At 42.0% G+C, this 14598-nt stretch overlaps 1 protein-coding gene across 1 annotated transcript in view; it reads left to right on the top strand.

The window, feature by feature from the left end:
* Positions 1 to 1627: 1627 nt before the first annotated feature.
* The window catches only part of LOC311149368 (complement C1q-like protein 4), a gene marked incomplete at its 3' end in the record, with an annotated part of 20122 nt that continues 7151 nt past the window's right edge, over positions 1628 to 14598 (top strand). The window contains exon 1 of the mRNA XM_084186536.1: positions 1628 to 2182. Coding sequence (XP_084042662.1) covers positions 1631 to 2182 — 552 coding nt within the window. The 5' untranslated portion in view covers positions 1628 to 1630. The remainder of the gene's footprint in view (positions 2183 to 14598) is intronic.

Here is a 14598-nt window from a genome sequence, read left to right as displayed (position 1 = left end):
CTTCTTGACCCCAGTTTCACTATAGTAGGAAGACAGAAAGTGAGTAAAAATACGGTGCGGTGCATGCTTTTCGATTTTATGTGTCGGTTCCCCAGATTTGTCATGGAGAGAGTGAGACATGTTTGAACAGTGATAAAAACGAAGAGAAATACTGTAGGCTACCTATAAGCTAATAATAATTCGATAAATAAGTATATAACAAATAACATTTGATAATTGGAAATGAATTAAATTCCTTTAAACATGCTGTTAGTTATATATGTAGGGATTGCTTTGGATGAATATAAAACTACATTTTGTCAGATTAATTGGATTTTTACCCAGTAAGATCTCATAAACGATTTCAATAATTGCCTTATTTGTGCATTTATCTTATAACATCTGAAAAGAGGACCGAAAATAAAACAGTGTCCTCCATGTAGAAAATACCAGTTGTTTTAAATGAGAGTGGTCAGTGTCAAACCTCAAGGACTTTAGATTTTTAGGGTGGATAATTATATTCATTGGATGGGATAATAAAAAAAAGCTCAACCAATAGAAACACTATATGAATGTATTTTTGTTCTTCATCTTTCCACAGACTTTGTGAGTCCCAGAATAGAGGAATATACCTTGGATCACAAAATAAAGATATTATTGCTTCCTCTCCCCGGCACCCTCCAATTAAACCAGGACACCCTATAATACTACCACCCTATAAACACAGAGGACTAAAATGATTATGACAGGAAGGGAACTCTGAATACATCGACTTTATTTTTTCCTTCTCTTCCCATCTTTTCCCTCTCAGTCATGACACATTTAGTTCAGAGACACCTCTATTAGGTGAGATTCTGTCCTTCTTAGGGGGACATTAAGGAAAGCAGAAGTGTTCTATTGAAGAAGAGACTGTGAATTACTCTTTATTAAACAAACCACAATTGCCAACTACAGTACATAATTAGCTGAATTTGGCACCTGATATCGAATCAGTGAGCTCTGGATAAGTTCTGATGTCATAAGTTAACTATTGTACCTTCTCTTGAGCTGGGTTTGGTTGATGTTTGATGCACAGAAAAGAGAAGGAATTTGATCAAAGCGAAGAAGAACTCTGGAAGACAAGAACTGGAAAAAACGGGTGAAAGAGGCTAAATGAAATAAATGATGTTTTCTCTAACCTATCCAACACAATCCAAACCAGATCTTTGTCCAGAACAACTACAACACAGTGTTGTCTGATCACTGATTTTAAAAGAGTTAAATCCTGCTCCTTCACCACCCCTTCCCGTCGTCATCCCCCTCTCCCTTGTTGTTCCTCTCTTCCCTTTGTCATTGATCTCTCCGTCCGCTATCTTCCTTTTCTCGCCCACATTCTACTCATGGTGTCTCAACGGACCCTCTCTATTGGCTGCTGATGCCTGTTCTCCTAGTCTAAGAGCACCACATTCATACAGCAGCCAAACCTCTCCATACACTCCTTCTAGTCTTTCATCCACCCATCCCTCCTTCCACTCTTTCATATTCTGTCTCTCTATAGTTCACCCTGGCACCCGGCACCATTCCGTCTAAAGGGGAGGAGGACTTTCTGACCCTGGCCTCCTCTCGTCTCAGCCGCTGGAAGTGTGTCATCGGAGCCGCCGTGGGCGTGGCCATGGTCCTACTCCTCCTGATCGCCATCCCCCTATTGGTCCACACCACCAAAGGGGGAGGAGCTAACCCAGGAAGTGGCGGAGGGGGGACCCATTATGAGATGCTGGGGAGCTGCAGAATGGTCTGTGACCCATATAGTACTGCCCAACCAGGCCAGGAGCTGACAGCCGTGTCCCCCCAACCGGACTACCCTGGACGGAAGAAAACGGGGTACAGCGGGGTCCCTGGGATCTCTGGTCCTCCAGGTGCCCGAGGGCCCCCTGGGGAACCAGGCAAGCCAGGCCCACAGGGGCCTCCCGGCCCTGGACCTAATGGTTACGTCCCCTCCTTCTACAGCCCCAAGATTGCCTTCTATGCAGGGCTAAGGAAACAGCACGAGGGCAGCGAGGTGTTGAAGTTTGATGATGAGGTGACCAATGTAGGGAACTACTATGAGCCTAGTACTGGGAAGTTCACCTGTCCTCTACCAGGTATCTACTACTTCACCTACCATGTTCTGATGAGGGGCGGAGATGGGACCAGCATGTGGGCCGACCTGAAGAAGAATGGACAGGTAGGAGAGAGAGAGTGTGTGCATGTGGGTGTGCGTGCGTGCATGTATGTTTGTCCAAGCAACACATCTCCATTGACCATTGCCTCAGAATCACTAATTGACTCACTTTCACCTTTGCTATACATCATCGGTCACTTTCAATTCACATCACATTTCCCTGTATCTATGGGCCGCAGCAACACGGCAGCAAAATATAGAACTAAGAAAATATTTTCCCTCATTAAAGAGAAGTCATGCTTTAAAATCACAATTTACACTTTAAAATCACAGCTACTAATATTTGCATTCCCACAAGCCATAGCCAAATGACAAGTGGCAGTATGCTGCCGTCGGTCTTCGCCAAAGGAAAGTAAAATGAGTCGATATCATACACCAGGCCTGCGTCCCAAATGGCACCCTATTCCCTATATAGTGCACTATATAGGGCCCATAGGAATAGGGTGCTATTTGGGATACAGGCTGTCACTATGCGGACGAGTCAGCTTACACGTCAGATAGATAAATAAATAATGAAAGTGAAACTGACAGGCCACTCATCCACTCATCCCTCGTTCCCTGTTCTCTCTTTCCCCTGGTACTAATTAAAGATAGAGGGCCTGATGGTGGGAAGAGGAACAAATAATTGGAGAGGAAAAGAAGAGGTGTGGGATAAATCACAGGGATTTAATTTGAGGACTTTAACACGGCTATGTTTTCATCTTAATTAATCAGACAGTCACCTTACTCTTTCTTTTAACAGTGTGGCATTTAGTCCTTTAAATGTGTCCAAAGCCTGAGTAAATGTATTTGGCTACCAGTTAGCGATATCAGATATATTGTCATTCCAGTCATCTCATCACCCTGTTAAATCATTCATAACTCCTAGATTAGATCCCCTGAAACACCACCCCCACCCCCCCACTCTTGCCTCCGCTCTACCCCCCCGTATGCCCCTCTCCTGCCTCTACCACCCTCTACCCCCTCCTCTGCCCCACCTCCCTCTACCCCTTCTCCTCCACTTCTACCCCCCTCTCCCTCCACTCGTCCTTGTCCATTGATTGTCCATAAATTATAGTTTCACTCAACTCAATTATTTAACGTCACAGAGACCCAGGTCCATCTCACAACCATCAGGTGGTCCCATTTATTTTAACAGTTTATATAGAGATCAGATCTCATATTAGAAATCAGTTTAAAGGGACACTTCACCACTTTTTACCCTCATATTCATTATCTCCAGCACAATATCAGTGTTTATGTTCCACTCTAAATATAAGAAGATTATTTTTCGAGTTACCTTGACTGCAGCCTAGTCGATTCCCCAGACAGTTTTTTGGGATATGTATTTCGCTTACTTAATCTCGGAAACCTAGAGCTAAAATCTTGCCTAGTTGCATCTGAGGATTTGTCCAAATGGTCAGTGACGAAAAACCAGCACACCAGGACAATGTTTCTTTGTTAGTTGTTGCTTCCCACAGTCTGTTGACAGACGCTACGATACCATTTATGTTACATGCATCTGTCCACGTGAGAGATTAGATGTATGTAGATAGAAGTGTGGTGTAAATGAATCACTACTGTTCTGCTGTGTGGTCTTATTCTTGTAAAAGTTGAAATTGGAGTTGGAGATCATTGATTAGAAATGCCTGACCTGTGTCTATTAATTCCCGTCTGTCACATAAACTGATTGAGATGGTGGTTGCCTGACCAAGAATAAAGTAATGTCCTTTTGAACTCTGTATGCTGTCTCGTGTCCAAGTCTTATCTTTCTTTTACCTGATGTTCACTCTTCGAACCCTCCAAATGGTGCATTACATTCTGAACAACTGAGGCAGAAGAGCTCTATGCCTGAGGCTATATCCCTGTCAGTCGATTGATGGTACAGTATGTACAAAATGGCCGCTGTGTCCAACAGGCTGTATTCCTTCTGACTTTAGAGTCAAAGGACATCTTCTTCCATTGCTGCAGGTGCAGCAGTATTGCAACTTTGTGAGAAAGTTGTGTGTGTCCCAAATGGCAGCCTATTATCTATATAATGCACTTTTTACTGCAGCCTATAGGGCTCAAGTAGTGTACTATAGGGAATAGGGTGCCATTTGGGATGCGCACCATAGTGTCTGTCTATAGCCGTGGGTTTAAAGGTTCATAAACACAAAATATCAAAGTTGTGAAAATTCATTCTTCATAACCACAAGGGCACTGAGCTGGTCTGAAAATATCAACTTGGAGAAAATGCGTTCCATCCTGAAAATCAATGTGAACACCCACACACCCACCATGCTTCTCTCATTTATGGTGCTACATTATAACTACTTCTTACTCAACATTTACATAGTTACATTCTGTTTCCAGACACCTGCTGATGACTTTGTACATCTATCAATGCCTCAATTATTTTCCATGCTCTGGTCAGTGTCCGTATGGTAGTTGTTTCTAAATGAGACGCAGGTCACGGAGTCTACACTGGACATGAAGCATGTCTACATCCAGCCAGCCAGCTAAAGGTTCAGTTAAGCCCTGTGTGGCTGTCCAGTGTCAACTCTAAGGCAGATTAATTAAGTGTGTGTGTGTGTGTGTGTGTGTGTGTGTGTGTGTGTGTGTGTGTGTGTGTGTGTGTGTGTGTGTGTGTGTGTGTGTGTGTGTGTGTGTGTGTGTGTGTGTGTGTGTGTGTGTGTATGGAGCTATGGCTATGGCGCCCATACGGCTACAGTCTACTGGTCAAACTTTATTACATCTTAGATATGTTATAGAGTCAGCGACTGTATGTGGCTGTTAGTAGTGGTGTATATGCTATATGTGGTGGTTAACAGTTTAAAAACCAATCAGATTAATTAACTGATTCATCCACTCCACTGTAGAGGTAATATATTCTGTTACCATAACATAAACATAGATTTGACCAAGGTAATGATATATACACAATAAATATATGCTAAATATATTTACTCTTAGCAATGTGTTTTCTCATATATCATTTAAATAACAACAACGATTGATTGTCATCTGTAAAGGTTAGCTGGTCATTCTGATAGACGTCCGTAGTGACAAGCCAATATTACATTAGCATCTCATGTTGCTGGTGACCGTGATGCTGTGTTACTGTGACTTCCCATTGACACCCAGCATATGTCATCCTCCGCATTATTTTGGGCAAACTGGGAAGTGGTGCTTTGTTCCTCAGGCATATAGTCTGCACTTAAAAATGCTGGAATGTGGCCACTTTTGATTTCCCCAAGCATTCAACACTATAAGTCTATTATTTTGTACGATTTTTAACATGATTTATTATGCATGTATAAAGCATGATATTTGGGTGCAGGGGCTTTTATGGTAGAAATATTGCTCCAATATGTGAAAGGATTATTTATGTAGGTCTGCTATTTTTGCTGGTAATGGTGAAATGACAGAGAGACAAACAGACGTGAGGGAGGCATGGTAGGATTATGAAGGAGATGAATGTGGAGGTGGGGGTTGAGTGGGAGCAAGAGAGAGAGAGAGAGAGAGAGAGAGAGAGAGAGAGAGAGAGAGAGAGAGAGCGGGAGAGAGAGAGAGAGAGAGAGAGAGAGAGAGAGAGAGAGAGAGAGAGAGAGAGAGAGAGAGAGAGAGAGAGAGAGAGAGAGAGAGAGAGAGAGAGAGAGAGCAACAGGGGGATGGAGATGGCCAGGAGAGGGGGAGTGAGCTCCTCCATGTGAGGCCGCCACACTGAGCTGATCTTGGGGCTGTGAGGAGCAATGGGGCCCCTGGGGCCAGCCTAGAGCCTGGGGCTGTCTCTCGCGCTGTGTCTGGCTGGGTCTGGCCCTTTCATCACAGAGTCTCTGGTAAACGGTCCTGGATAGGAGGGTGGGAGGGAGGGAGGGAGGGAGGGAGGGGGAGCAGCTGCACTGTCATTTCATATACAACCTGGGATGTGTGAATGTGTGTGTAGAAAGAGACAGACAAGGGTAGACGAAAGGAGAAAGAGAAAACAGAAGGACCAGAGGGTTGATAGGAGGAGGGTGATGGTGAAGGAGGGCTGGGGGTGGCTAGGGTAACAAACTGATCAAGCATGGCTATTCTGTGAAACCAGCAGGGAGATGTGGGGGTATACAAAGTCTTGTTTTTATCTGTAGTGCCTTGGTTCAGTGGTGATAAAACTGACAGGATTCATTGGCAGTGATATACTGACCTATTAGAGCGAAGCCAATAGAAAAGTAGCTCTTAAACTTACCTAGGGGACTCTCTCTCTCTGCTGCAGTAGAAATAAAAAAAAATTATTGAAAAGGTTTTCGCTACCCCAAGAGGACTCTTGGTTGGGTATTAGAGGGAAACAAGTTACTTTAGCATTGCACTGTTTTCTAGAGTTTTGTTGGCATTTTACATGAATGAGGGTGAGTGCCAACAACATCTAGTGGACTACCTTCTTATAAATACAGTTTACTATGTAAGTGGCATTACTGTGATATGCAAAATATCTCAATTTGCAAGATATTATACTTTGGGATAAATTGTAAATTTTGATAACATATGGTAAGGTTTCTCTTCTTCTACTCACGGTTTGTTTTTGGTATTTTACATAAACAGTCTTATACAATAACAGTCTAGACTACTAGGTAAGTACATGTAATTAAAATCAAATAAAAGTGTATTGGTTGCGTACCCAGATTTGTATATATACAGTGCATTTGGAAAGTATTCAGACCCTTTACCCTTTTCCACATTTTGTTACGTTACAGCCTTATTCTAAAATGGATTAAATTAATTGTTTTCCTCATCAATCTACACACGATACCCCATAATGACAAAGTGAAAACAGGTTTTTAGAAATTTCAGCAAATGTATTAAAAATAAAAAACATAAATACTTATTTAAATAAGTATTCAGACCCTTTGCTATGAGACTCAAAATTGAGCTCAGGTGCATCCTGTTTCCATTGATCATCCTTGAGATATATATATATATATTTTTTTTTTTTTTCAGCTTAAATATTGCAGAAAGATTGTAGTTTCCATCAATGCAATTGTCTGCATAATTTCCAATCCCCATATATGTTTTTGTTAATATATATATATATATATATATATATATATATATATATATATATATATATATATATATATATATATATATATATATATAGTACCAGTCAAAAGTTTGAACACACTTACTCATTCCAGGGTTATTCTTTATTTTTACATTGTAGAATAATAGTGAAGACATCAAAACTATGAAATAACACATATGGAATCATGTAGTAACCAAAAAAGTGTTAAATAAATCAAACTATATTTTATATTTGAGATTCTTCAAAGTAGCCACCGTTTGCCTTGATGACAGGTTTGCACACTCTTGGCATTCTGCTTCACCTGTTTTTTTGCGCAGTCTGTACACACTACATCAGTCACTCATTCACAATTTGACAAGCACTTGATCATGCCTAGATTTTCACGGCGGCATCCCCTTTGTGTGGCCGTAATGCATCCTAAAGAAATCCATGCCTTTTGCGGCCAGTGGCCGTTGTGCCCTTCTCCCTGAGTGCTGTGCGCTCCATCACGTGATCGGGTCTTTCTCACAGGCTACAAGTGAAGACAGACACATCGGGGACGCAACTGCTTTTCCTAGGTGCATATTGAAGATATTGGAAGAACTGTCCACATTTACAATGGGGAAAAAAGTATTTAGTCAGCCACCAATTGTGCAAGTTCTCCCACTTAAAAAGATGAGAGAGGCCTGTAATTTTCATCATAGGTACACGTCAACTATGACAGACAAAATGAGAAAAATTATCCAGAAAATCACATTGTAGGATTTTTTATGAATTTATTTGCAAATTATGGTGGATAATAAGTATTTGGTCAATAACAAAAGTTTCTCAATACTTTGTTATATACCCTTTGTTGGCAATGACATAGGTCAAACGTTTTCTGTAAGTCTTCACAAGGTTTTCACACACTGTTGCTGGTATTTTGGCCCATTCCTCCATGCAGATCTCCTCTAGAGCAGTGATGTTTTGGGGCTGTCGCTGGGCAACATGGACTTTCAACTCCCTCCAAAGATGTTCTATGGGGTTGAGATCTGGAGACTGGCTAGGCCACTCCAGGACCTTGAAATGCTTCTTACGAAGCCACTCCTTTGTTGCCTGGGCGGTGTGTTTGGGATCATTGTCATGCTGAAAGACCCAGCCACGTTTCATCTTCAATGCCCTTGCTGATGGAAGGAGGTTTTCACTCAAAATCTCATGATACATGGCCCCATTCATTCTTTCTTTTACACGGATCAGTCGTCCTGGTCCCTTTGCAGAAAAACAGCCCCAAAGCATGATGTTTCCACCCCCATGCTTCACAGTAGGTATGGTGTTCTTTGGATGCAACTCAGCATTCTTTGTCCTCCAAACACGACGAGTTGAGTTTTTACCAAAAAGTTATATTTTGGTTTCATCTGACCATATGACATTCTCCCAATCCTCTTCTGGATCATCCAAATGCACTCTAGCAAACTTCAGATGGGCCTGGACATGTACTGGCTTAAGCAGGGGGACACGTCTGGCACTGCAGGATTTGAGTCCCTGGCGGCGTAGTGTGTTACTGATGGTAGGCTTTGTTACTTTGGTCCCAGCTCTCTGCAGGTCATTCACTAGGTCCCCCCGTGTGGTTCTGGGATTTTTGCTCACCGTTCTTGTGATCATTTTGACCCCACGGGGTGAGATCTTGCGTGGAGCCCCAGATCGAGGGAGATTATCAGTGGTCTTGTATGTCTTCCATTTCCTAATAATTGCTCCCACAGTTGATTTCTTCAAACCAAGCTGCTTACCTATTGCAGATTCAGTATTCCCAGCCTGGTGCAGGTCTACAATTTTGTTTCTGGTGTCCTTTGACAGCTCTTTGGTCTTGGTCATAGTGGAGTTTGGAGTGTGACTGTTTGAGGTTGTGTACAGGTGTCTTTTATACTGATAACAAGTTCAAACAGGTGCCATTAATACAGGTAACGAGTGGAGGACAGAGGAGCCTCTTAAAGAAGAAGTTACAGGTCTGTGAGAGCCAGAAATCTTGCTTGTTTGTAGGTGACCAAATACTTATTTTCCACCATAATTTGCAAATAAATTCATTAAAAATCCTACAATGTGATTTTCTGGATTTTTTCTCCTCAATTTGTCCGTCATAGTTGACGTGTACCTATGATGAAAATTACAGGCCTCTCTCATCTTTTTAAGTGGGAGAACTTGCACAATTGGTGGCTGACTAAATACTTTTTTCCCCACTGTACTTTTCGTCAGCCAACAAGATGAGCAGGCCTAACGAACAGCAAAAGCACTAGCCTATGCCAATCTACTATCCCCCATAGTACAAAGGTCGACCTATTCTATTCTGTGCGAGAAATAGATATTCAGAACATAGTCTGGGACAGTTGTGGAATGCATTAGATCCTAAATTAATACAACCACTAGCATCCCCCAAAAAATTTTACGCAATGTGGCTGACGCAACAGATCAGAACGTTTAGCTTAAAATGTTGATAAACTATTAGGCTATTTCTTCACATTATAAGCGAAGCAATGCGCACATGGTAGTAGGCTATAAGCGTGAATGTTACATTAGCGGAAAACACCATTATCAAAAGTGACCGCAAATGCAATTATGCATGTAATGCTTTTATTATAAAGGTGCATTTTTAGGGTGAAAATGACCTTCCCCAAACTTGAAACTCACGCGCTGCTTATGTATGCCAGTTAGGCTCTACACCCCTTGTAAAGCGGATTAATGTGCTTAATTTTAAGAAGTTATTTGGCCACTTTAGTTGTGATACAATTCCTTATTTAAACATATGGGCCTATGGGCTAGGCTACATGAGGTGTGCGACTATGATTAGAAAAAGTTGCAAAAAAAGGCATTGTTTCTTATGCTGGGCATCATTCACAAGTGATAATATATAATTCACAAGTGATAGGCTAATATTGTCACCCATCAGACTATTCTTAATTTAATCTTGTCATTACATATACTAAATAATATATGTGTGACATTTGTTTTGATTTAGAATGGACCATTATAATGCACCTGTATCGAAACAGGAGCAGCAGGAAAAAATACGTCATCTACGCACTTAAATAGCGAATGGAGGACGCTTTTCCCTGTTGTTTATTTTCATGCCAGCCAGGTAGGCTATACTCCTGTTGTAAATATAAGCAATGTGCTTAATATTAGTAGGCCTAGCCTATAGAAAGCTGATCCTCCTCTTTTTAGTAGAGGCCATCACTCGGTTTTCTCCCGCAATTGCATAGCCTATTGAAATGTTGTCTCATGAAGTGTTTGATTATATTTTGAAATACATTTGCATTGATGTCAGAGTGATTAGAGGGACAATAGAGTGCTGAGTACTAGGCAGTTAGCAAGTTTGGTAGGCTACTAATGACCATCAGCAGCATCAGAGCTTGGAGAAGCCTAATTACCGTGACTAAATGGTCACGTGGAATTTGACTGCCTTCATGACATAATACGGTCACCGTAACAGCCCTAGTTGCACCCCCTTTTTCCCTCAGAACAGCCTCAAGGCTTACAAACCCTTTTTTAACCTGTCTCCTGCCCTTCATCTACACTGATTGAAGTGGATTTCACAAGTGATATCAATAAGGGATCATAGCTTTCACCTGGATTCACCTGGTCAGTCTATGTCATGGAAAGAGCATGATCTCTATTTTGAGAGATTTATATTTCATAATCATGAACTCTTTTATTGGTTGCCTTGAAGTCTCAAATACAGGTTACATCACGTCTTCAAATTAGACAGAAATCCCACCCATTTTAGCTCATATTGAAATCCAGCATGCATACAGAGTCAAGCACCATATATAGGCAGAGCCAGAGCTTCCTTAGCTATAGTACTCTGAAGGGTAATTATGTTATATTTCAGCAGCTCTACCATATCCATGTCTGCGCCCCAAATGGCATCCTATTCCCTATTTAGTGCACTTCTTTTGACCAGAGTCCATTAGGGCTCTGGTCAAAAGTAGTGCTCTATGTAGGGAATAAGATGCCATTTGGGAAACAACCCATGTCACTTAGAGTTAATACAGGTGCTGGTCATTACAGAGTGGGCCAGGTGACTGACATTTTAACACGGCCGTATGAAATCGCTTGACCTTTCAGGTGATCTATTAAAAGATTATGGGATTAAAGATAAGAAAGACCCAGGGATATATTAAATCAAAGGGAATAATGGCAGCATGTCCATATTGCACATTGTATTGAGGTCCCCACCACTTCGCCCCCATAATTTCCAGATAATGTACAGATCGTCAGCGTGGGACTATAAATTAATCGATTAATGAAAGCACCACCACAAAGTTAATGAGGGGTTAGGGGAGATGTTGCGCTTAAGAAGTATAGCATAACATACAGTATTACCTCTCCGTGATATATTCTAAAGCATGGCTGCATTAGTATAGGCAAGACCATTGATGGCAAGGGCAGGGGAAAAACTGCTGTCACTATGTCACCACCATGTCACCACCATAACCTCTAGCTCCAACCACGTCATGTCCCCTAACAGCAATGAGGAAAACTACCACAAACACAGACACATACAGGTGGAGTTAACATGGGAAATATCCCCTGGAGGAATCACATCACATGACAGTCTCTGGATTAATTAATGAGTATACTGATTTCACGTAACTCAAACAGACATCGATATTTAGTACACGAATACAACGTCTAGACCAGGGGTCTCCAACCCTGCTCCTGGACAGCTACCCTCCTGTAGCTTTTCGCTCCAACCCCAGTTGTAACTAACCTGATTCAGTTTATCAACCAGCTAATTATTAGAATGAGGTGTGCTAGATTAGGACGGTAGCTCTCCAGGAACAGGGTTGGAGAGCCCTGGTCTAGACCCATTCTCTTTTTCTCTCTCTAATGCCTTGTTCACTTGTCTGGCCATCATGACATGTGGCATGTCTTGTCTATACATCTGTCTTGTGGTGTGATCTCAGTCTGGCCCTCACACCGCCCGTCTCCCTGTTGCCTCGTCCCTCAGCCCACACATCTATCTTCCTCTCCTCATTCCCTGATTTCTTTCTCTCTTTATGTCAACCACCGTGTCTTCTTTTGCCATCCTTTTACTGTCATGTTTTCTAAGTGGTACGTCTCTGTCATGTTCTTTTTCTTTCGTCCTCCATTGCCCTGGCTCACTGTAGGACTATCCTTCCTTTATGATATCCCTCTACCTATCCCTCTGACTGCCCACTGAGCATAGATGGTGTAAAATAAAACATTCAAATTTACAAACAAGCTCGTCTCAATTCAGACGATATGGTCTGCAGGTAGCCTAGCGGTTAGGAGTGTTGGGCCAGTAACTGAAAGTTTGCTGGTTTGAATCCCCAAGCTGACTAGGTGAAAAATCTGTTGATCGTGCCCTTGAGCAAGGCACTTAACCCTAGTTGCTCTGGATAAGAGTGTCTGCTAAATGATGTAAATGTCTGTTGAGTATGACTTATACAGAATGTGGAGCCAAGAATCAGTGTTCTCTTCTCAGTGTCCGCCCTGAGATTGGAAGGTTGGGGGTTCAATCCCCGGTCATAATAAAGACTAAAAATGGGACCCAATGCCTCTCTGTTTGGCACTCGGCATTAAGGAGATGGAGTAAGGGGTAATGCACTATGGGCCATTCTGGCTCAGACAAGGCTTACTTACTAATGATTAGCCAGGTATGTACACTCTTAGAAAAAAGGGTTATTTAGCTGTCCCCATAGGAGAACCATTTTTGGTTCCAGGTAGAACCCTTTTTGGTTCCAGGTTGAACCCTTTTGGGTTCCATGTAGAACACTTTCTACAGAGGGTTCTACATGGAACCCAAAAGGGTTCAACCTGGAACCAAAAATGGTTCTACCTGCAGCCAAAAAGGGTTCTTCAAAGAGAAGATGAAGGTTCTAGATATCACCTTTTTTTCTAAGTTTAGCATATAGATATCATAATGCACCTTGTTGGAGAGAAGGACATAAAGGCTCACACGTGCTTATAAAGCATTATTATACCTGTCAGCCTTAAGTAAAGTGTTACCAATGACACAGTAAAGTAATGGGATTAAGAGTCATGATGTTAGTTGAGCTGCAGATCATATTCTGAGCCTCTCGTGTTGTGTGGTGTCTTGGAGATGTGCGTCGGTTGTCTGGAGAGCTGACAGAGATTGAGTGGTCTGTGCTCAGTGCTGTGGCTGCCTGGACATGGAGCCTGATAGATCCACTGATGCCAGACAGACATATGTCTACTGAGTTGAGATATAAATCTTATACACTCACTCCTCTCTTTTTTAAGACTGTGATTATAAGATAAGATGTACTTTATTGTCCATGAACTTGCAGAGAACAGAAATGTGTATCGCACAGCTCGCAAACCCATGCATACCCCAAAAGACATGCCACCAGAGCTCTCTTCACAGTCCCCAAGTCCAGAACAGACTATGGGAGGCACACAGTACTACATAGAGCCATGACTACATGGAACTCTATTCCACATCAGGTAACTGATGCAAGCAGTAGAATCAGATTTTAAAAAACAGGTATAAATACACCTTATGGAACACCAGGGACTGTGAAGAGACACACACAAGGATACAGACACATGCATACGCACACATTGTGATATTGTTGTATGGTGGTATTAAACATGTTGTATTGTAGATAGGAAGTGGTGTAATAATGTCATATGATGTACTGTTTTATATTTTGTTTTATATGTGATGTAAGTGCTTTAATATGTTTGAACCCCAGGAAGAGTAGCGGCTGCCTTGCTAATGGGGATCCCTAATAAATACAAATAAATAAAAAAGCACCATAAGAGAAGTAGAGCTGATCACACACACTCTTATTGATCATCAGAGAGCAGCTGTAGCTGTGTATGGGGCTCTCAGGCATATGTAATGAAGCAGAAGGCTGATTGGCAAGTGTAGAATAGATGAAGAAGCGGTTCACATGGGACGATGGGTAGTCTATGGGGATGGAAGTCAGCCAGTCAGGCAGTCAGATCCAGAAACAGAAACAGTATCTTCCACCACCAGCTATTGACCTGGCCCCGGTTTCCCGATGGAACTTTGGCTTACAAGTGTTTTAACAATGCATCTTCCCTACAATGGCCGAAGGATGTAACATACGTTTCCCAAAACACCGCGCAGAGAGAACGTGTGTCGATACTGATAGGATCGAAAGAAAGGCAACGCTGCTCTCGGATCAGCTTTCTCCATTCAAATCTTACCTTAACATTAGAATTGTTCCACAATACTGACGACGGATCAGGTCCTAGAAAGATATTATCACCTATGGCTGCAAATATTGAGGCGGCTTATTCTAACCACAGACATTAAAACCAGTAGATAGTGATAGTGCTGACATCATCCACGGATTCCTATGGAAAACTCCCAATGGCGCATGAAGCCAGAAGTATTTGAATTTGAAGGGCGCCATATTTCTGAATG

The sequence above is a fragment of the Coregonus lavaretus genome, assembly GCF_964263955.1.
Source record: "Coregonus lavaretus genome assembly, chromosome: 22".
Taxonomy (NCBI): Eukaryota; Metazoa; Chordata; class Actinopteri; order Salmoniformes; family Salmonidae; genus Coregonus; species Coregonus lavaretus.
The sequence above is the reverse complement of the archived record's forward strand: the minus strand, read 5'-3'. Positions and strand labels throughout refer to the sequence as shown.